The sequence below is a fragment of the Rhea americana genome, unplaced genomic scaffold (genome assembly GCF_003343005.1).
Source record: "Rhea americana isolate MKP2758 unplaced genomic scaffold, rheAme1 scaffold_124, whole genome shotgun sequence".
NCBI lineage: Eukaryota > Metazoa > Chordata > Aves > Rheiformes > Rheidae > Rhea > Rhea americana.
In genome coordinates this window covers 2,673,367-2,696,713 of record NW_028185306.1, presented here as the reverse complement: position 1 = coordinate 2,696,713, position 23,347 = coordinate 2,673,367, and the positions used below count along the sequence as shown (strand labels likewise).

At 47.1% G+C, this 23,347-nt stretch overlaps 1 protein-coding gene across 1 annotated transcript in view; it reads left to right on the top strand.

Annotated features, from left to right (window-relative positions):
* Positions 1-23,347, top strand: part of LOC146600280 (unconventional myosin-X-like) — a 104,765-nt gene that overhangs the window by 1,628 nt on the left and 79,790 nt on the right. The window contains exons 2-3 of the mRNA XM_085325904.1: positions 15,382-15,480; positions 20,139-20,297. Of these exons, the coding sequence (XP_085182030.1) occupies positions 15,382-15,480; positions 20,139-20,297 (258 nt within the window). The remainder of the gene's footprint in view (positions 1-15,381; positions 15,481-20,138; positions 20,298-23,347) is intronic.

Sequence of the window (23,347 nt, the reverse complement as noted above, 5' to 3'; positions counted from 1 at the left end):
TCACCAAGGATCGTTGCAGCCATTAACTGATTAACCTGCTGCTCCTGGAGGCCTGGGCTGCCTCTATCTAATCAGATGGAGCCCAGGGTTTCCCAAGGGGCCATTTCACCAGAGCCTCTTTCTCCACCCCTCTATCAGGAGGAATCTCCTGGCCCTTTGCAATAGCAATAGCCACGGAGGAACATGAAGCTGTAAGTGCCTGATGGAAATTGRACACTGGAGAGGGGATGCCCAGAGGCACATGTCTCAGCCAGCAGTGCCCAGCAGGCAATCATGCACTTGTCCAGCTTTGCTTGTCGAGGCAATTCTGCCATTACCCGGAGAAAAACGGATTGCCGGGTAGTCCTGAAGCCAGGGACTCCATGGGCAGAACTACATCTTCTGTAAACATGGGCTTAAAATCTCCCTGGTGAAGCAAGGTGTGTGGGAAAGCATCAGGCTCTGTGCTTTGCAGGACAGACAGTGGGGGGTGGGAGTGGGGAATATGGCTTCCTTGGAGCAGGAATGCTTGGCATTTTCTGCACCCTGGCCACTCTTTCTCTTTCTCCATGGGAGGCTCTTGGTGGGAGGGCAACGCCAAAGCAGAAGGGAGTTGCTCCACTTCTTTGCAGCAACAGAAGCCAAGCTTGTCCCAGGAGACGTGTCATCCCAAACAATGAATAGCTTAAACTCCAGTTCATTGCTGGTCTAGCAGGCTCCCATCCTCAGCTCACGGCATTCAGATATCACGCTGAGAGATGTACTCAGTGTCTGAGGTTAGATGAGGATGCTGTGGGTCTTCACAGCTGCTCTGGTTCTTMCCTCTGTGTGGAGGAGACCAAAGGAGTTTTTAATCTTTGAAGTTTATCTATGATAAGTGGCTTGACAGCTAGGAAGTTGACCTCCTTATCATCCTGGCTGTGGCCAGGGAGGGGGGTGGTTTTGGCCTGTGGTGCCAGCTTGACACTGCTGAAGGGCTTCCCATGTGCCATGCCYTCCTCTAGCTGCTGGCAGGGTGCTTGCTGCTTGCTCCTTCCCTGCTGTGTCCAAAGGGAGGCTCCGACTTTAGAGAGGACCAGATTAGAAAGCCTTCATCCTCAGCAAGTGGCAGAGCCCAAAGGATGGACGCTACCATCACTGGTCTTGTGTGCAGCATAGCTCAAAGGTGTGATGGAGGGTGCGTTCCTTCAGCGGGGTGCAGTGTGCAGCAGAGGAGCCGAGACGGTGTGTGCACTCTGCTGCCTCTGTTCCTCGCTGCTTCAGCGAGTCCTGTGCCCAGACAGGGAGGAGGGGCCCCGGGGCGATGGCTGCGGTGAGCAATGACGGATGAGAGTTTCCCTGCGTGCCTGGAGTGTGGGCAGGATGTGGGGTGACACAGAGGATGTGACTCGCTCTCCAGTTCGCCCTGAGGAGCAGGAATGTCGTGGCCCGGGTTAAAGGAGACACTGCTCCCATCCCACCCCTTTCTGCTCTCCTGTTGGAGTGACCAGCTGGCACAGCCCCACGGTCTGTCTGAACTGAGCAGCAGCATCCACTGGAGTCACAGAGMCCATTCTCTTTCTGCTCCTGTGCCATTGGCTTAGAAATACTGGCATTGCAAGGGTTAAACAGTTTTCCTCATTGCTTTTTTGATGAAATGCTAGGYTTTTCATCTGTGTTTTAAAATAACCCCCAAAGTCCTTAAGCTTTCTGACTAGGAGAGAGAAGGGCAGGGGATCCTGTGCTGCACAGCCATGGTGGTTTGTGCTGTCCTCCCTCCAGCCTTGTCTTCACTTGTAGCCCCTGTCCTCCCTGGCACAGCCTGCCTCTTCCCCATTGCCTGGGACAGCTGCTGTGGAGGTGGGCAGAGGAGCCACCTCTCCCAGGGACTCATGCAGACTGGGGAAAGCCCAGGGCTYCTGTGGGGAGCTGTATCCAGAGTGCAAAGGCTGCACCAGAAGCAACCGTCCAAGTATCTGAGCCACTTTCTCAGCCCCAAACTGAGGCATTGTGCAGAGAGCAAGCAAACAGCTTGGCACAGGCTGCCATGCAGGTGTAATGACTGCTCGATGTGACTGTGGGAAGGCTCTGACTACTCTGCAGGGCCATCAGCTAGTTTGCAGAGTTGCCCTTCATCGGCCATGTGATGTTTGGCTTTACACACTGCCGTTCAGGCATCTGCTGGCTCCTTACCCCGGCATAAACTCAAACACATAAACATTTAGGGACAAAGTAAATGGGATGTGGGTAAGGAGAAGAGCTGAAGGCATTTGTCTGCAGATGGATCTCTGCAAGCCTTATTCTTGGCCTTATTCTTATTCTTGCAATAGTGGCACCTCTCAGCTGGGACAATGTTGTGCTCAGACTGCTGCTGCCAGGGTTTCTCTCTGCAGCAGCTATAGGACCGGCCTGATTTTTAGTTGTGTATGCTGATCTCACCAGCTTTGAACTCTCAGTGAAGCTATATTGTAATGCTTGTCTAGCTGGCTCATTCAGGGATGAGTCTCCCTGGGGAGCCCAGCTTATCATAGGCAAGAAGGCTAATATGTGACATCCTGGATTAAGTTTCTCAATAGCCTAGTTTGCCTTCCCCACGCTCCCTCTGGTTCAGAGAAGGTGGAGCTCCTCTGAGAGAAAGGAGTGTGGCCGGATGTCCCAGAGAATCCTTCCAGCATCTCTTTCCGTTCCAGAGACTCTTGTCTGGAATGAGGGAAGTGGTTCAGCTGACTTAGATGACGCTGACCATGAGTGACATGCTGTCTTTCCAGATAACAGTGAGCTGAGTGCCCGTGTGCTAACAAATGTTGACTTTGGAAATGCCGTCTTGGAAAGAAATGGTAGATGAGAGCTGCTCCACCAAGAGTTCCCAATAAGCTTCTCTCGTCTTCTGAGCACCACATGCTTTGTTGAGTCTCCCTGAAAGCCTCCTCTTAGTTTAGCAAGAATATTTGGCCTCTTAGAAAAGAAGATCAGAAAAGATTGAGAACAGAAAGAGAAATGCTGACCATTACATGCATGCTGTGTATGTACACTTGAGGGTCACTGAGTGAATACCAAGCAAAGCTGTTTAATTAGTTTGCATAATGCAACTGAAGAGAAGTATCACTGGCCTTGAGAATGTCCATGGTGCTGGTGTAATATTGACGTTCCCACATGCAGAATCCTCCATCTCCCCACACCATTCGGGGTGATAAGCAGCCAGAGGTAAGGAGAAGGGACCTTTTTGCCCTGATGTGGAGCAGCAATTGCAAGAAGAAAGCTCTTGCACCAAAGGTGACAGGAGGAAGTGTCTGGTGGAAGAGAGGGAGTCCTGTTCGCTCTCCCCTTAGGGTGTTCGTCTGGAGCCAGGCTTCCCTGAGCTGCGCCCTTGTCACATCCTATAAGCAAGCTAGGCTGGTGGCTCAGTTGCAGCATGGGAGCCTCCATGTAAAACAATCCCGTATCTCTGCTGGCCAGCCTGTGGCTGCTCTCTCACCATCATCAAAACCACCTCTGGTTTCACTTCTTGCCTCACTTTCTTTTTCCACATAATAATTGCAAAAATTGCACAATTTCTTATTTCCCATTTTACTTTAAGGAAAATGTGTGATCTATTTAAATGTGATCATTAAGACTGAAACTGCAGGCCTGTGAGTCAGGGAGTTTATATTCAAGTTTCCCTCATCTGTGCTATTCTGTCTTCTCATTTTCATCCAGGATTACTCGCTGTTCAGTAGTGTGTAAGGCTGTGTCCCAGGAAGCACATTTGTGAACCCTGTTGCACCTACATAGCTGAGGAATGCATGTTGGAGGGAAAATACTGCAAACTACTCTGGCTCTTCACATCATTCAGCTCTCTTGAAAAAGTCCTGGGCATCACGACAGACCGTGAATCTGAGTCAAAGCTCAAAMTGGGTGTAAAAGGGCCACTAAGTAGGATGGGTAACAGTTGTGAAGTGTACATGTGTGTTATCGCTGCAGCTGGGACCCAAGGCGTACCTATCTGCACATCCCTCCCCAGGCTCCTGTTTTGGGGACGGTGGCAGAGAGGAGCAAGCTGGAGATACGAGGAACAGCAGCAAGCTGAGAAGCTCCAGGCCCCTCACCCTGTTCCCTTCCTTCTGCTTCTCACTCCTGCAGGTCCTGGCACCGTTAGGCCTGCTGCTTCTGTTGCTCCAGACGCAAGCCAAGCCGGCCGGCCGTCGGCTGCTGCTTTGACCCGCTGCGTTGGCCTCTGGGCCACACACTGTTTGACACAATGTTCAGTGGACTCTTGGGTGCTGCCATTATAGTCGCAATAATTACCATAGCAAATAAACCAGAGGAACTCAAATAAACCAGTTGCCTYTCTTAGATTCACTGATCCCTATCTTTTATGAGAAGGTGTAAATTCAGGCTCAGGGCTATGGCTGTGTATTAGACACCTATTTTTTGGAGAGGTTCCTGCTACCTACGTTTTTAGCCAAAAATTGAGGTTTGGCTGAATCACATTTTCTGGAAAGACTTCTTATTTSTGGAGGTTCCCCTGCTTTTTTGCAGTTTCTTTGAGTGGTTACACAACCTTGTTTTAAAATAAATCCTGTTTCATTTCTAAAGTGAATTTGTCTGGCAGCTACATCCATTTTTGGATCCTACTTTTTTTCTGCTTCGTGAGAGCTATTTAGTCCCAAATGTCTTTCATCTCTGCAAGAAATTATTCTTCGGCACCRGGTAGCCTCTGTATTGCTGTCAAGGGTGAGACAGCAGGGAGCATAGCCATGGTTTCAGTACTGCTGGCAGTGCAGTCTCCGCAGCACGGTTAGCAAGCAGGAGTTAGGTGAGTAGTTAGGTGATTTATTCAGGGACCAAGATGAGATTTRCAACTCGTGCTGGACCACATGCTGCTGTGAGCCCACTGCTATCAGTGTCTGAGCTAGATAGAGTGGGCCAAGCTCTGGCAAATCTACATAACAACATTAGCTTTTTCAGAAGTATTTTTGCATTACAAGGAATCTTTCTGATTAGCAAGAGAGACTGTTTTCTGCATTTTCTCTGAAAGGCTTCTTTCTCACACCCCAAAATGTGTCAGTACTAAACTTCCTTACTCCTGTTCATTCATCCAAGACTTGCTCTTGTGGCAACTGTGTGTCCTGGGAGCTTCTGTGCAGCCATTCTACATCCTCCCTGGGCATGCAGCTTCCCGGAATACACTTCCTTGCAATCCCCACTGACCCTTCAGTCTGGCTGTATTTTAATCCCATTTTGTTCAAATGAGTGGACTGGGGAATCCACACTGCTCTGATACGCTCATCCTTGCTGACACTTACTGATCTACCAAATTGTGGCATCAGCTAGTACTATCAGCACTATTTTTGTTTTTAGATCTTTGATGAAAATACTAAATAGCACTGGCCCTCTGTCTGCAGAGTTAGAAACTCCTTCACTCAGATATGACTTCTCCTATTCATAACAATTTTTTCAAGATCCCTTTGCTGCTTTTTAACCTGTTTGCTCTTCATGCRCTTTTATTGGACTACTACTTCTTACATGGTAAATGCCATGGAAGCCTATCTGTTTATCAGTTATGTTTGTAGGCTAATCAAAAATTGAAGAAAAAAGTCTATTTGACTAGCCTTCTTTCCACATGTTGACTGGCACTGGAAAATGGTTAAAGCTAGATTATCTTTAAGCTGAAAAAGCTGAGGGCAAAAACTCTGTATTTTCCCTGGGGTTATCAGACTAAACAACCTTTGGTTACTTGGTGTAATCCTGTAACAGCCCTCATTTAGGCTCTGACCCTTCCAGTCTCTTGGAATTTTCTTAGCATTGACAGAATTATCAAAAATGAGTATCAGCTGGTGGGAAACTTTATTGGCCAGATCTCTGGGAAATCCTGGGACTGTTGATTTTTAAAATATTTTACATCCTTTCCATTTATTAATGTATGGGAAAGTATTTCATCATCGCCATGTGACGCAAGAGGGGTACTTTCCAGGGATATTTATTCAACACTTCTGCATTTCTCCATTGTTATTCACAATGCTGTCATCTCCATCTAGTAACTGGATGGTGCTATCAGTGGGACATCTTTACCTCCATTGATTTTAGATGAGGAAATAGTGAAACATGGACTCTACTGTCTTTACTCTTTTCTAACTTCTAATTTATGTGGGTTGCTTCCTCGCTTTTCCCCCATTTTCACTATAACTTCAAATCAGCTGAAAGTCCATCCCCATTCAGAAACTTGCTTTCTTTGAGGAGTTTGAGGGAAGGACAGTGAGGATGATCAAACGTCAGGAAAACAYCATGTGAAGAGATTGAAAAGCTTGAGAATATTTTATTAGTGAAATGACAAATAGGATGAGACATGGTAAAAGAGCAGAAAATAATGGATGAGACAGAGAAAGTGGACTGGAATCTTCTGCTCCTCCACCTCTGACTGTGAGAAAAAAAAGGATTTTTTGCATCACTGGAATGAGGCTGATTCATTAAAAAGTGTATTTTCCATATAATGTATGCTTAGATGGTAGAATGCCACATGGCAGGGAATTATTGTAGTCAAGGATGTGGCAAGATGAAAAGGCAGTGGACATAATCCCAAGTTATACTTACTACAGATACTGCAGAAGTACTGTTTCAAGGCTCTTATCTGAGATTTTTACCAAATACATTCAATAGCAGCTGCTTGGAAGCAGGATGCTGGACCCTGGCTGCTCTTCAGTGGACTTCTATATCCTCATGGTTTCCCAAGGTCCTTACCTCTCCTCTGTGGAGGAGAACGTGTGTTCCCTGAACGTCTTGCTTCAGGTTTGAGTTGGGGACAGAGAGAAGGTGACCTCCTTGCTGTCTTCTGCTGCATATGGTCAGCTTGCCACCATCTACAGCAAGACAGGCAGAAATCCCACTTCTGACTCTCCTCTGGTTTAGATGACAATGATTTTCCTGCTTGAAATGTTGACACTTGGGCATAGACAGTGCCACCACTGACAGAAAGGGTCATTCTGTGCCCTCTTTGCCTTAGGACCCACCAGCTCACTGGATATGCAGCAGGTGCTGCCTCTTGGCTTGTTTAAAGGGAAAGCTGTGAGGGCCTGGTGTGCTTTGGGCACAGCTGGGGCTAGAGACAAGCAATTCCTCCAGGAAACTGAGATTCAGCTGTGAAGCCATTGGCCAAATTTGAGAGAGGGATGGACTTGCAAGGAAACCACCTTATGGTAGGTGTGTTTAGTGGTGAGGAGACCTAAGGTAAGATCCAAGCTGAGAGAAGGGATGTCTCTTTTTTGCAGTGTTTCCAGCAGTCAGCTGGTCAATGAAAGCTTTGCTGTGGCCAGGCTGTGCTTTTGGATATATCATGTTGTCTCTTTCTTGGCAGGGCTTCTACAAAGAAGATATGGGAAAGGTGAGATTGCTATGAGCTGCTGGGGGTGTTCAGAGACAGGGAACATGCAATCTGTAGGAATCCAGGCTCTGGGTACTGTGGCCTATGGGTGACTTGTTTTAATTCAAGTCTTGGATGGGAAACCTCCTTCCATCTTGGGGAGCATAGTGGCTCTACTGCTGCTAAGGGTCATAGCAGGGATCAGCTCATGCCAAAATGAAGCCTGGGGAGCACTTGCTTTGAGCCTTGGAAGGCTACATGCCTGCTGCTTCTTCCTCTCTGTCACCTTTCCTCTGTTGCTCTATGGTCAAGTGTCACTTTGAAGCATATAAAAACAGCTGGGGATCCATTCCCTCTGCTTCCATGGCAAGGAGCTGGTGTGGCTGCTATAGGGGGTAGCAGCCTCCTTTGAGTGGAGGAAGCATTACTTTCAAAGACTAGGCTGTTCCTGGGGAATATCTGAGGCAGGGAGGTGTGCAGGGGTATGAAGAAGAGGCTCTGCAGCAGCCAAGCTGGAGGAGGAGAGAAGTGCAGAACAGATGGGAGGGGGAAGTGAAGGAGGGGTGGGAATCGGTGTGCATACATCAGTGACCAGAAGGAATACACTGCTCTTAGATTAGCTTCTTTCCTGATGCCACTGTTCTGTGGAGCTGCTGGCACACTGTGGGCTTTACTCCTTAATTCCTAAGGAATAGGACTGTGAGTTGGCAGAACTATCTGAGTCAGGGGCCCGACCTTGGCTGCACCCCTGGGGGTAGGGTGCAGTGGGTGCTCAGCTCCCTGCACCATGCTGGCTCACAGGATCAGCCTGAGCACAGCAGGCTACTGTGTTAGGGTTCCACCGGACCTCCCCAGGTGAAGCCTAGTCCCTTCTAGGTCCACAGCATATCATCTTTATGCCTTGGGAGAAATAGCTGGGGGGATGTTGGTGTGGTGTGTGCTGTGTTTTTTTTTTGTTTGTTTGTTTTTTTGTTTGTTTTTTTTCCTGTTTATTGTTATTCCTGCTACTGTTGCAGGTCTTTGCCTTTTTCCCAGTTGCTCTATGTTGGCTGTTGACAGTTGAGCTGTTCCTGTTTCTGTCCCCTCTCCACCTGTGATTCCCTGGACTCCCTCTGCCCTTCCAGTAGCTGCTTGGTGGCTGCTCCTGTTGATCAGGGATGACCTATGGACTGGCTGTGTGACTTCATTTCAGACTGACCTCAGAAAAACAGCAAGAGTGTGTTGTTCCCCCTATGGGTCTAGGGTGTCACAGGCCCTCCTCCCCACTGATTTTGCATCCATTAGCTAAGTCTCTTTATATCTGCCCTATCACTTATTCATGATCATCTAGATCAATCTGTTGAAAAGTGCATTTATTGAAACCTGACTCTGGCTTTGTCTGGACTGCAAGGACCCTTCTAGCCCAACCTCTGCTGCATGGTTTGCAACCACAAAGCCCCCTGAGGCCGGGAAGAAAGCTGGCTTAGTGCAATGCTACTTCCAAGCCTAGAAGTGTATGGATCTATCACCAGGAAAAACACACGATTTGAATGCCTAACTTATCTGCTGAATAGCTTCAGTGTACCCAGAGGACAATGGTATGTACCTATGCGATATACATAGCTGAAAAGTCCTGCATCCGTAGCAATTTTGACTTAGACTCACAATGCAAGGGATTTGCTGCTGAGACTTCCCTGCCTCTTGCAGAATGGCTGCAGCAGTAGGCTGAGAGTGTTACCCAAATCTAGGCATCGCAAGGGCCTCTGACAGTATCGTATTTGCAGGTAGCTCTGAAGGCCAAGAGCGCTATGCCTATTCAAAAACAACAACAGGGGAAAAAAAACACACAAAAACATCCCATAAGGGAAACAAATTGGCCAATTGCCTGCATGCTTTGTACCTGCAGAGTGTCTTCCAACCAAGAGCGCTTTTSCCCTCTGAACAGCTCCTGCAAAAATGATGCTCCCATCCCAGTTGTAGCCCCTGCCAAGTATGTTACCCCTGGGACTTGTGTAGGTTTCTACACAAGGAGGAATGGGGCATGGTAGAAAGGCAGCAYCACTGTCTGTCTGCTCAGAGCCTGCACAGCTGAGGCAGCTTATTCTTGCACCTGAGAGGAGAGAGGTTCCAGAAAAGAAGAGCTCCTGGGTGGAAGTGAGGGTTGGAGGACAGTCCAACTACACAAGTCAGAAGAGAGCAGGGTTTCTCATGTGCAGTACTGTTGCAGAGCAGTGGTTCGCTGGTGGTCAATCTCTGAACGTGCSTCCTGCTGAGAGCATGCTGCTCCCAGAGCTTTCCAAGCTTTTGGGAGCTACTGGGTTGGGGCAGTTGGAGTTGGGCAGAGGATCTCTGTGGGGGGCCAGGAGAGCATGGGGACTGGTGAAAGCACTTGCAGGGGCAGAGTCCGGAGTTTTATCTTCTGGCACTTAGTCCCCCTTTAGCAGTGGGATAGCTGATGAGGAAGGTCCACTCGCTAGTGGCTACAAAGTCTGCATTAATGCCTGGGTGTTGTGCTGCCGCAGTCGAGGTTGTGCTCTGTTTGTTCACATCTATACCCTTTCCCTGTTGTGCAGTGGGTGAGATCTCCCTTCTCCTTTCCATGCTGACAGTCTGCTGCGGTGCAGATGCACACATGTGGATGCAAGAGAGAACTCCTGCGATCAATCCTTCTGCAAAAGGCACAGAAGGCCAACGAAAACTGCAGCTTCATTTGAYTTCCTGATATTATGGATATTGGGATTTTTTTTTTTTGGGGGGGGGGGGAATATTTAAGACCCCAAAGCAGCAGGTGTTATGCAGACAGAAAAAAATTACATTCCAGTGCTTACTGTCCAAGACAGCAAGGCAAGAGAGTGTGAGAGTGAGGAAGAATATATGAAATGCTATTTTTGGTATGCTGGCAAATTTATTTTCTAAATTATAGCCCCYTGTTCCAGGATCAGTTTTCAGGATTGTGCTTTGCTGTATGCTTTGTGGTAGGGCCAGTTCAYGAGCAGAATGTCATTGAAGCCATGTGAATCATGATTCTGGTCTCTGAGAGCTTACTTGACGTCCAAATGACCTACCCTATAGACAGGAACTTAGGTACATTACTACACTATTCTTTCTTTCAGTAGCTGCTGTTGTTGCTCCATTGAAAAAAAAAAAAACTGATATACTCTTACTTAAGGAAGTGGTAAGGGAAAATCTATTCTTGTTGTATATGGAGCTCAAATTAACTATATCATCATCAGTATTTAAGTGGATTTATTCAACTGAAAGCAATTACCCAAAATCATCGCTCTGCTGTTCCTTAGCTGTTTTCTAAGGTGGCAAATCAAGGATTGCTTGTTGTTTGCTTTTGCTAAATTGTTTTGTCTCTGGTTGCAGGTGAGAATATCTGTATTCCAGTTTGAAAATTGAGGCTCTTCACCCTCACGCATGGAAAGCATTTTCTTTTCCAGTCATCTGTGCTGCCCGCAGGAGCCAGGACCTACAAGAGCTGTGGGCTGCTGCCCCACGGTGCGGGAGYGTGCTCTGTTTTGCTGCCCTGGTTTGTCCCCAGAAGTTCAGTCTTGCTGCCTGGCAGTTCCTGGAAGTTTTCTGCTCAATTTAATCCTTTCAACAGATCAATGAAATGTATGGTGCTGGGGGAGAGGGAAGTGATGTGAGGGCAGTCTCTTTGGTGTCACCATCTGTTTCTGTATTTAATCAAGATTCCTTGGGGAATTTCAGGTTTAGAAAAAAGGGCTGATGGAAGGAGAGGCACTAAAACAAACTGGATCTTTCAGGAAATGGTGTCTATGCTGGGCAGAAGTTAAAATAATTATTTGCTCTGTGGTTCGTATTCTGGCTATCTCAGCACAATGTTTCCTTTGGAACGATGTGGATAGATGCAGATTGTGGACTGGGCAGAGGCAATTGCTGTTGTAAAAACATGTAACATCGAAGTAAACTGAAGCTGAGTTTGGGCAGCTGAGCTGCAGTAGTGCCTGGGACTTCTACCCTGTTGCCTTTTGCTCTTTGGCAAAACATAGGAGGACTTGCCATAAGTGTGTAGGAAGTGGTGCAATACTGTGGTGTGTGTGGTTTTTTTTCTTTGTTTTTAAGAAAAAAGAAAACTAGGTCTCCTTTTGCTTTTGGGAGTTCTTTTGCACATGGACCTCTGTTGGGAGAGGAGAGTGGATCAGTCTGGACTCTTGGATAATTTTTACGTGTCCAAGATACCACAATGATCTTGTTGTCTGTCTCCCCTCTTTTCCCCTCCTAAGGGGAAACCTAAGGTGGAACCTAACTAAAAAAAAAAAAATCACGTGTTGAGGCCTGTGGAGTAGTGTGGTGCATGTGTGTGTGGCCATCAATTCTCTCCCTCCAAACTCGTGTCTGGGTTCAAGGAGTGGAAAGTGCATGTAACTGGACCCCCCTCCAGCACCCTTGCTCCTCGGGGACAGACTGCRCGGCGTCCTGTGAGCATGACGCACTGTCCGTGCTGGCACACGCGTGTGCCTGCGTGCATGTCCTGGCGCAGCGTGCGCGTGAGGGTGGGGAGCTCAGCTCCCTGTCAGACCAGGTTTGCCTGCAGCCACCCCTCAATGTTTGTGGGTTATTGATGTCTGAAGGCACTGAAAAGCACCTTTGGGAGTTAGAGTTACAGTAAGTGTTAGAAAAGGCTTTTTTTTTTTTTTTCATCCTGCTGTCTGTTGGGAACTCCAGAAAAGACTTTGCAGTTTTCTGATGCTGACACTTCTCCTTTGATCCTGTGCTGCCTATTACGTGTTAGTGAAAATGGCTTAAAGCTATTGCTACTAGCATGTGTTGCTATTCACGTATCTGTGCAGAATTGTCGGACTATGATTTGGGAAATGGCTGATTTCTAAACAGCAAGGTCTTATCCAGATGACCCGAGACACTCCTTTCAAGCATCGAGAGTTTCAGAAAATGTCAGAGAATGTCCTGAAGATCTCTAGTACAGTTCCTCAAATTAGGTACTCGAAGCATTGCTTACCAGCTCTCTGGGAGCTTCAGGCTTGAGTGTGTGTCCTTAACAAAACCTTTCTCCCTGTTGCAGTAGCTCCCTGTGCGCGAGGGCTGAGCTGCGCGCATCCTCTTTCGCGCCTGGGTCGTGGTAGTGTGCACTGGTGCTTCTCGTTCACGTAGTGAGGGGAAATTAATCTGCCCGCTGTGAAAGCTAGAGGAAAGCTCTGCAGCAGAGTTGGAATTATGTAGGCTTTCTTAAACTATCATTAAAACTAGCTCCTTTATTGCCAAGACGGAAGTCTCCGCAGTATGTATATCTTCTAAGGGCAATCTTTGGTATTAAAGTAGCTAAGAAGTAGTTAAAATAAATCATTAAAAATAGAATCAGTGTGCTACATTCTGTTTAATATAATATGGAAATGCTATCGCATTTCTGCAAACACAGTAAGCTCCATAAGCAATGAGCTAATGGGGCTGAAGGGATTAAGAGGATAGGAACAGCTTTTATAATCAATATCTTAGGGGTAGAAAACAAATTAGGAAGGAAGTAGGCTAATGTATCAAAGAAAAATAGGATGACCTTAGTGTTACTCAATAGTTCAGCACTTTAGCCTTTTTGGAATACCTTTGTAAGCAAAGTTTGTGATTTCTACAAGAAGATGTGGAACRGATTGGTCTGTAATACTTGAAGTGCAGTTTAACATTACATATAATTCTGCATAACTAATTCCTTCGAGAGGCAGCCTGCAGCAGTGTGGGGTCTGCAGCAATGCCGAATCACACCGTGTGATGCCAAATTGTCCATCGGTTCCCGTGGGCATGGTGTTGGGTGCAGAAGGGGCTGCCGGCCCGTCAAGGGGGGCTCTCGCGTAACGCGTGGGCAGGCTTGCGGGGGACGGTGCAGTGACGCAGCYCGCCTCTCTTCGCGTGGTCGTGGAGGCTTCATCAGCCCTAGCGCTGGGGACTGGCTGATGACGCTCAAGGGAGGCGAGCGTTTGGTGTAGGCTTTGCACAGCGAACTGAAAATGGGGCAGGACTCATCCTGTGATCTAATCCTCCTCCTCAGCCGGTCCCGCGTCGGTGCTCGCAGACCTGCCTCTCTCTCTCTCTCTGCCATCTGTGAGGTTGAGTAAGCACCTCCTATCAGATTAACTGAGGAGCTGAGGTTCAGTTAATGCTTGCTTTTGGACAAAGCATTGGTTGGGCAGGCCAGGTTGTTTCCGGAGGGTTTCCACTGCTCTGGAGTTGATGGACCTTTCAGTAAACCTGCTGCATTTTGCAGCCTTTTTTTATAGGTGATGCTGAATGGCTGCTTGCTTGTGTAGCCCCCCTTGGGGGAAGGCCCTTGGGAAGGCCCCATCCATGTATTTCACAAGATATTGTCAGCACATGAAAAAGAGTTGCTGCAGCTCAAAACCATGTTCAGGCACCCTCCATAGTCCTCTAGGAGGTGGGTCCGCCATCATCTGGCAAGTGTCCTGGACACACTTCTGACCTCCTGCTTGTGCTTCTCTTTTAATTTTTTTKTCTTGTTGTCTGGCTTGGAAGAGTTTAAGCAGAGGAGAATGGCTGTTCTCAGCTAGAGAGGTGCTGGCTGCTGCCCTGCTTATCCTGTGGTTGTGACATGGCTGGAAGAGGAGAGAAAGGAAGGTCTGGTCTATGCAGGCATGACCAAGACTTCTTGCCAGCTGGCAGGCAGAGGAGCAAACTGAACAGTTCCTGTAGTCCTTACAGAGCCTGGTCCCTTGGGGTGGACACTGGGTGTTGAGGGAGTACAGGTGAGTGCACAAATGTGGTGCCAGCACCTCTTAAAAGCTAAAACAATTTTGATCTGTGTGACCTCTTCATATTAATTGTCCAGACAACCAGGCAAAGTTTAAGATTGTGTGCATGATGATAGAGATGTCCTGGTAGCTGGCAGCAGGGTTGCTGACTAGCATGAGGGCATAGATCTACTGACCTGGCTGTGTTTTTAGGTGACTAGAAAGTTCTTGAGTCGTCTTTTTTTTTTTTTTCTTTTTTTTTTTTCCCCTTCCCTCTCTGCCAATTGGCATCCATTAAGATTGCACTTTGGGTTCATCCTTTCTGTTGCTCTATCCCAGGAGTTCTTATCCACAAGCCTATTTTCAAATGCTGACTTAATGGTAACCCTTAAATCTGTTTCTTGACTGCAGATACCCATAATTTGTAGAGCCTGACCTCTGCAACACCCCTTGCAGCTGGAATTTGTGTTTGATATGGTGGAACACCAAACTTTGATTTCTGTTCATGTTTTTCCCCTTTGCCCTGAATCTTACCCCTAGCAYAAATTTTTGCAGCAAAGTACACTCATCCTTTTCTGCTTGAGACAGCCTGGGCTTGCGTGTCAAGGTCTTGAAACACAAGACYGAGAACAGACTTCAGTTTGATGCAAATACATGTGTTACCAGAAATCTGTCCTGTGCTCAGGGTTGTCTTCACAGACATTGAACAATTTAAGCTGTTGTAGTGTGCGTGTGTGTGAGAGTGTATATATATCAGGGCCTGATATGAGAAAGCAGTTAAGCCATGGCATTTGCCCAAGGAAACTTGCAAGAGAGGCAAACAGAAAGCTCTGTGAGGTCCACTTCACTTTTGCTGCTCATGTGTGGAAGTATTTTGACCTACAATGATGTGTGGGTTTATGAAACCATAAACATGCTTTATTTATTGGGTTTTTTTTGGCTATTCTAGCATGACTTCTGATGACCAGCTATTTTAAATTTGAAAATATTTAGACAGTCTAACCCACTGCTCTGAGCATTTGTATTTTTCCATGACTCTGTCAACAAAAATTGATGTTTCCTTAGCTTGGTCTCTGCCTGAAGTTGATTAAAAGTATTTCTTCCCTCTCTCTCTCTTTCTCTCTCTCATGTTTTTAAAAAAAAGCTCAAACCATTTTCACTGAAAACATAGATGTGACTTCTTCAATCTTTTAAGCAGCCGTACTTTGGACGTAGCCTCTGAGCACTGCAGCTTCCATCAGCTTTTCTCAGGTGTTTGCACCCGGTGTGCAGATCTCTCAGCTCTAATGGGAGTTTTTTTTTTTTTTTTTTTTTAAAAAAAAAAAAAAACTTTCTACCCATCTCAGCATTTCTTTAAATGGGACTTTTTTTTTTTTTTTTTTTTTTCAGGGTGCCAGGGTATGGCTGCGGGAACAGGACCAACTGCAGCCATGTACTGTTGCATCGTGTGCCGATGGAAATGTGCTCTTCACCTCGGATTATGGCATGGTAAGTGAAATTCTGGACACGGGCTACAGCCTCATGCAAAAAGCTGAAAGATGACCTTCTTGGTCTTGCATGATTTTTATGTTAAAAGGAGATGTGTCACTTGAAACTCTGTGTCTGAAAAGTGACCTGGCTATGTCACAAACCAYACCAAGGGCCTTACACAGGTTAGGAGGAGAAGGTCATTCTCTCTTTATCTGTGTTACAGAAAATTGGGTGATCTTTCTTCAGCCTCCTACCTGGTAACAACGGGCAGGGGCAGGGGATTTAGGACTGAGTGGGGACACAAGTCTAACCAGGAGCTGGGTTTGGRGTTTTTCCTCCATGAATTTTTAAGGTCAGAAGGAACCACTGGACTGAAGGGCCACGTGCTTTATCATTTGTGCAGGGAAAGCACATAGTAATCAATCACTCAGGGGCTTTCTTTGCTCAGTACCCTCCACAGCAGCTGTCCTATGTGCTTCTYTCACCTTCTTCCTTCACTACTTGATAGCTGTAAGAGGGTTTGGCAATCTTACCTCAAACGAAAAAACATATGAAAACATCCACATTTTGTTTGGATTGGATAGTTGATCCCTCCTGTTCTTAGGATCCCTAAATCTGGACTCCCTATAGTTCTTCTGGCCCAGCATCCTTGCAGTTCTGAGGTAAGATGTCCAGTCTCATGCTTCAGAGCTTTTACTGTTTGTCTGTAGGAATCTTTTCCACCATGTTGCACAAATGAACATATACATTCGGTTGTTGGCTTAGTTTTATTTTTTTTTTAAAAAAAAGCCACTGTCTCTTTGGGTCATACGTTTTCTCCCCTTTGTTACATTTAAGCTGGCAGTTTCAGTTAAACACAAGAGGGTACTAGAGAATTCAGAAGTATGAAGTTCTTATAAATTTTTGAAAACGCAATGGAAAGTACTGAGGGGAATGAAGTCCCTGAGTTCTTCCTGTGGGCTATAACACAAACTCATCTTTTAGCACTATAGAACTATCAGAGAGAGAACTAAAGGGCTGCAATTGTAGGAAAAAGTAGCCAGTAGCAGGTTTTTGCTTCCCTAACAAATCCTCCAGAAATTTAACTTCCTAGGAGGAAAAGAGGAGCTGACACCTRTGAAACACAAGAGATTGGAAACTGCTTCTAGACAGATGAGCCCAATGCTCGAAGGATGAACAGAGCTCAGATACTGGAGCTTTGTTCTCGTGCTTGGGGTTGCACTAATGGATGGATTTGGAGTTGAGAAGAAATACTTGTCCTTCTGCTTCACCTGGTTGGCAAGTCTCACCTTGATACAGTCTGTGGCTTGTCTGCTGGCCATGTTTCACTTAATTCCTGGCCGGGGGATGAGCTTGCAGGGGATCTTGGTCATTATTGTTCACTCAGTGAGCTACATACGAGACAAAATCAATTCATTACCGCRGAGAAAGTGGAAATCTTTGACTGTATTGTGAGGTACCTCTGTGGTCTTCAATAGTTTGTCTGTAGTTAGACTGTGAGTTCTTGATGCTTTTCTTCCCAAATCAATAAAGATCTGCTTATTAATGCCTACAACTTTCTACTTAAACATCAACTGTTGTTGGGAAAGGTGTATTTCAGAGGTCTTGCACTTCCAGCTCTGCTGAGAAACTAGTTCACCTGTGCATTCTCACTTGCTTCAGGCAAAATTGTCTAGTTTAATCAGCTCAGTCCTGCAAGCCACCAAGGCCAGGCTGGCTTACCTTACCTGGAGCAGGGATGCTCCTMTGAATTGCTCTTCTGGCAGACTGCTGGAGGCAGGGCAGAAATGAACAGCAGAGTGAGGTGCGGATTGGGGCAGCACCTTGCAAACTCTGTTGGTGGGATCATCGTGTCTGGGTCATGCTAATGTCTCAGAAACCTCAAAGATCCTCTCAGGAAAAGCCCCTCTGACACAAGCATGAGCACAATTGAAAACATCTCACATACCTGTATCTAGGCCTCAGATGATCTCTGCAACCTGCTGATGATAGGGGGATCGGAAACCTGTCCCTACTGTGGAGTCAGCCCTTTCCCAGTGCCAGGGAAGTCCTGAAACCTCTTCCCCTATGCGTGACCTTCCCCTCTCAAATCCTGATGGGGCTGGAGTCCACAGCCCTGTGGTGGGGGGAGAGGGGGGGAGGCAGATGGGTAAGGGTAGTCGGTGAACTTCCCAGATAAGCAACCTGCTGGTCTGGGCTGTGGTGCCTGCGTGGTGTCCGGTTCACTGCTCCTAAGAATATATTGCCTTGTGTACTGTTCCTGACCAGAGGGTACCAAAGCTGATGCTCCTCTCACAGCTCTTTAACTCTTTGTCAGTCAGGAYCAGATGCTCTTTTTTTTTTTCTTTTTTTAGGGGAAGGGGACCACTGAGTGACCTCAGTTAAGAGGCTCAAGACAGAGTTAACAGAACCCCCACCAATAATTTACGCTTTGGTTTAAGATTTWTTTTGTTTAAGACCTTTGCTCTTTGGGGGAGGTCCCCTTTTCTCCTGTGCTGTCTACCAGAGCTAGTAAACAAGTTCTGACCATCACACAGGTTTTTTTTGTGTGTAGTAGCCTCTTGGYGCAGGTGCTGCTACTACCTGGTATCTCTCTCAATGCTTGTGCACTCAGCTGTTTTTCATTAGACACTAAGAAAATGTTTCTCTTCTGGCCCAAATAACCACGAGTGCTGACAGCGCAGTGGTAAATGAGTAATTGCAAGGATATGCAAGGAAAGATCATGTCATACCATTTTGGATTTGTCCCCTTCCAAAATTTGCCCAGGTCAGCAGAGAAAAGAAGTAGGGAAGTTTTCTTCCTCGTGGTTTGAAGATGCTCTAGTGGTTTTGCTCCTGACAGAGTCCAGTTCATGTCCTGCATTTGCAGCTTGCACTCTACTCTGAATTTAATTCCCGTTCTCCTTTCCTGCTTCCCCAGTTCTCCTGTGGGAGTGCCTGAGGCATCTGCTCCAAGGAAAGCAGAGTRATGTGGTTTTTGGACCATGCTTGCAGAGGGAGGATTCTGCTGCTGGCACAGAGGTATCTCTCTGACACACAGGAGCAGAAGTGGTGCAGAGAAGACCAGGGAGACAGAGAGGACTGGAGAGAGCTTGAATGCTGGAGTCAGCTTAATTCAGCACTGTTCATTTAACTAGCTATAACTAGAAGAGGGATGAAAAAAGTGCGTCTGTCAGAGACACAGGTGTACGTGGATACAGTGGGCAAAATCCTGTGCCATGATATTCATTTCTGGTACTGGTGAGGGTATGGGCTTGGAGCTGAGTATAGCGCTCACCTTTGCTGGACCTTGTTGCTGAAGCGAGCTCCCTGTGCGCGGTGAGGAAGAGGGCTCTGGTGAGGTGGCTGGCTGTGAGGGCACAGGGTGACCTTGGTCTGCCTTCAGCCTGCAGCTCTGTGGCTGGCCTTTTCTCTAGCCCTCACAGCAGCCCAAGGGCTGCAGGGGATGGACAGGAGAAACGCAAGTGAGAGGAACCCTATACGCTCCCAGCTCGTTCTCTGTAGAGTCAGTTAGTTTCTTTGATGAGGAGGGCTGACAAGGAGAGATAGAGATGGGATAGGGGCCAGAGCCCCAGAAGGGAAGGAAAAGCCCAAGTTTTCTTGGAAGGGTTACTGCAGACCTGCTTGCTTCTCCAGACTGCCTAGATGAAGTGTCCCATCTGTTTTTCTTGGGGTTTGCCATTTAGCACAGCCTGGAATGATGGGTGGGAGATGGCACATGGCTGAATCTAAGAGTGGGAAGCAACTGAAATAGTGTGTGTGAAATGCCAGTGTCGTGTTTGAGGAGGAGGAAAGGAGGGCTGGGATAGAGGGAAGCAGTAACAAAATTTCAGCTGTGCAAAAGAGAGTGAAAATGATGACCTGATAGCTGAACAGTGGGTTATTGAAGAGGGTGAAGCTCTAGCAGGAGGAGGGTTGTGGCAATTGAGTCAAGAAGATTGCAGCTGTGTAGAGAGAGGAGCAGGTACTTCCCAGGGCTGTGATAGAAAAGTTAATAGCTGTCACTGCACAGAGACTTGGAGAGCCACATCCCATACACGTGAGCCTGTGTGCACACAGGATGTCACTGCTTTGTTTGGCTTTTCATCTGCTTTGCTTCTCTTTGGCCTTGACTGGACAACTTCTCCCTGGGACACTTCCCAGGCACTCTATAGCTGCTTGGATGGAGAGTGCGGGGCCATACCTGGAATATTAGAAAGCTTTGCCTAGTCCTAGCCAGTCAGAGGTGTGATTCCACCTGTGTTTCTGTGAAGCCCCTACCCTGGAGGGTAGAGAACTTTCCCAGTCCCCTGTGAGCAGCTGCCACCAGTCCTGTGAGCAGTGTGTAATACCTGCCTGGCTGGCTGTCCTTGGAGGTGGGACCCTGCCCTAAGCTAGGGGGACTTGAGTGAAAATCAAGCAATGCTGCACTGAGCTGTGCCAGGCTATACCAAAGTTGAGAGGATGACTTGATAGCCACGGAGGAGGGCATGCTCTGTGGGGTCAGTCCGAGGAGCTTGAACAGGTAGGACCAGGATGAAGGAACAATTGTTAAACCAGGTAGCAGGTCTGTGCCTTATTCTTTCCTTTTTCCAAGGCTGAAGGATAAAGCTATGTAGAGAGGCTTGTTTCTGGTAGGAATCGAACTGCACACCCAGCTGCCAAGCTTTTATTTATCCTTATTCTCATTCTTCCAGGTATTCCGGTACCCCAAGGCTTCCCTATCCAGAGAAAAGGTGCTGCCAATGCACCAGTCCAGCGTTGATGGGGTAGAAGACATGTCCATGCTGGGAGATCTCCATGAAGCTGCCATCCTGCTTAACTTGCACCAGCGCTACCAGCAGGGTAACATCTACGTAAGTACTCGAGCTAGGCCACATCCCTTCTGGTTGACAATTTTTGTTTATCTTTAGGGCTGCTGGTTTGCATGGGAAATACTGATTTTAGCATTGTTTTCTGAGCACTATTTCATGCGGTATAAAAGGGGAGTTTTCTCTGCCTTCTGCTCTGTTGGCTCCGTTAGCCCCGTGAGATCCCAACCCTGCAAGAGAGGCATCCTTGTGTGTGTGAATAACTTCCTAAACAGGAATGTTCACCTCTAGGTTTTGGTGAACTTGTGCTGCTCAGTGCCTTCCATGAGCATCTGTTTTACCGRCAGGAATTTACATTCCCTGGCTTCTCTGATGTTGCAGTTCAGAGGTCTGGCCAAGTGGAGAAAGCGGAGCAAAGTTGTTGAGTATCGCTGCTGGTCTGGACAGACAGACAGCTACTGCTGGACAGAATTAGGAAAACAAGACTATTGCCTAATGGTGCTTTTACAAGCAATTGTGCCTTTTTTGAGTCGCTCTGCTCTCCTTGCATGGATGAATACTTGAAGCATCTCCTACAGAGCAGCAGTTTTTGACTTCTGTCTTGGGCCCGCAGGAAGGGGACAAATGTCGGGAAAGGGCCACGTGAGGGCAAGAGCACCTGGGGCTGGACACCCCTGCACAGTGAGGGCGACACGCCTTGGTGAGACGTGGGGGGGACGTGGACAACACTGTACAGGCTACCTTACCCTTCCCTCCCCTTGTCCATTCTTTATGTGTACCCAGAGATTTTTGGATTATGGCAGAAAAAATGTAAATCTCTGCCTGTGTTGCATAGCAGCTGTTACCAGGGCAACRGCACCGTGTGCACCTGTATTCTAGGAAATGATCAATTTAGTGACCCGGTTTCTGAGACATCTCCTGCACTGACATGAGGAGGAGACTGAATTCTTTTCGTTGGTTGCCGTCAGTCCCAGTTGCCTGTTGTCCAGCAGTGTAGCCTTGTGGTCCTGCCCTATGAGACAACAGCCACACGTACACCCTGTGTTGGTGGCCGTTGTCCACGGTGCCCTTTGTGACCTGTGTCTGACAAATACCATGTGTTTATCACCTCTGCCAGTGACCCYCTCACCATTTGGGTACGCACCTCTTGTTTCCTCTTCTTCATGCTTTGACATGTGAAGAAGGATTTTTTCCATTTTCAGTCCTTGCACCAGAAGTGCCACCACATCACCACTGTGACAGTGATCTCCCAAAGCATTTCCTGTAGCTCCCACCTGTCACTCTTCCCCTTTGATGTTAGTTCTTCACCRTGCCTTTTCCATTGGTGTGTGAAGGTGTTAATGTTTACACACAATGTCATTTTTTGCCTGTGCATGTTGTGTGAATCTCATCTGTGTGCCTCGGATCTGAATTTTTTGGAGGTCTGTGCAGGGACCTGAGTCCAGTAGTGACATGCGCAGCACTGGGAGGAACTCCCCCTGCAGGGCTGCAGCCCCTCTCTGCGCGGGGCTGTATCTGGGCTTACGTTTGTGCAGCGTCTGCCCTGGAGGATGCCAATCCTTACAAGCGCTGTTTAGCATTTTTGCTGTGCAGACATTAATAATGCAATTACTTCATCACTAAATACTAGTTTTTGCCATAACCCAGCTGCACATAGTTGTCAGTTAAGAAGAAGATGRGAATGTCAGCTGTAGTGCCACCTAATGACTTGCAGTAATCTGACTGTGAATGCAACAAATGAATGTTACAGGAGTTCAGCTTATTTAATATCGGCCTTAATGGTCTGGAAAAGATAGAGCACAGTAGGCTAAATATGCAGATGAAGCTGTACTGAGCAGAGTTATGCCTGTCAGTCTGGACGAAAAATACTTGGAAGGAAATTCAGGAGATCAAAAGCAGGGGCAAGAAATAACACCATTTTCTGGAAAACARATTCACCTAAAGGAATGGGTACCCTGGGAGCACCAATATTAAAAAGTAATAATAATAAACCCTGTTATGAGAAGGGGTAGCAAAATCACTGAGAATCTGGAGTGGGCAATTGCTGTGAAGAAAGGCAGTTCAGAGCTATGTACTTGGGGCATCCAACCACGAGCAGCTAGGTCAGTGAGTGCAAGGAGAAGCATACCTAGACTAGTGTGGTACCTGTAATTAATATGTTACAAGAATGCTGACAGTCTGAATGGTACTATTTGTTTCCCATAGAAATGCTATTCAAATTCTACCAAGCTGTTTCAGGAAAATGCAACAGCCTGCAGCATTCAGGGATGCGTCATCCTCTTTCCTCCCTGCAGTTCCTGCATCCCTTTATAAAAACAGAACCAGTATAACATGAGTGATGTATAGATGAGCCTGGAGATGTACTGCTACATTTTGTGCTGTCCATAGCTCTGCCCTGCCTGCCTAACCAGGTGGGACCTGTTGGCCTGAGAAGTAGACATGCCAAGCACAGCTTGTCCTCCTCTACCTGGGTTTTGTGAGGGAAGATCACTCCTTGCTAACAGAGTGGCTGTTGCGTGCATGGCTGATGCACAAATGCTACCACCATTATAAACTGGGGGTAGAAACTACCTATTGGAGATTGCAGGTGATGGAGGCTGCAACCGGGAGAGGGAAAAGTTTCCCAAAACACCTTTGAAAGGGATGGCTGCAGTGGAGGAACTTCTGGGAAGGGTTGTGGCAGGAGCGCTGCTGCTGGGGACAACTRAAACTGGAGTGGACATGAAAAAGAAAATGTCTGAGAGGAAAAAGTCCTCTGAAATTCTGGGAGAAGGGTTTGGATGGACTTCAGGACATCTCTGTCTTGCAATCTCGAGACAATTGTGTTTCTCAGTTGGTTGTACCTGCTCTTTCCTGATCCATGCTCTTTCTCCAGGCTTTCCCATTTCCTTCCACTTGTCTGTTGCAGCAGATCATCTACATGATTATTGCTTTCATCACTGATGAGTTTTATTTCTAYGTACAAAGCCTCATGACAGAGGATCCTTAGGACTTGCTTCATGCTAGCTTATTCGTATGGTTACTGTTGATAATGCGATTAGGCCTACATGATGTTTCTTCCATGATGGTGCATGGCTGCTGCTTTTAGAAATAAG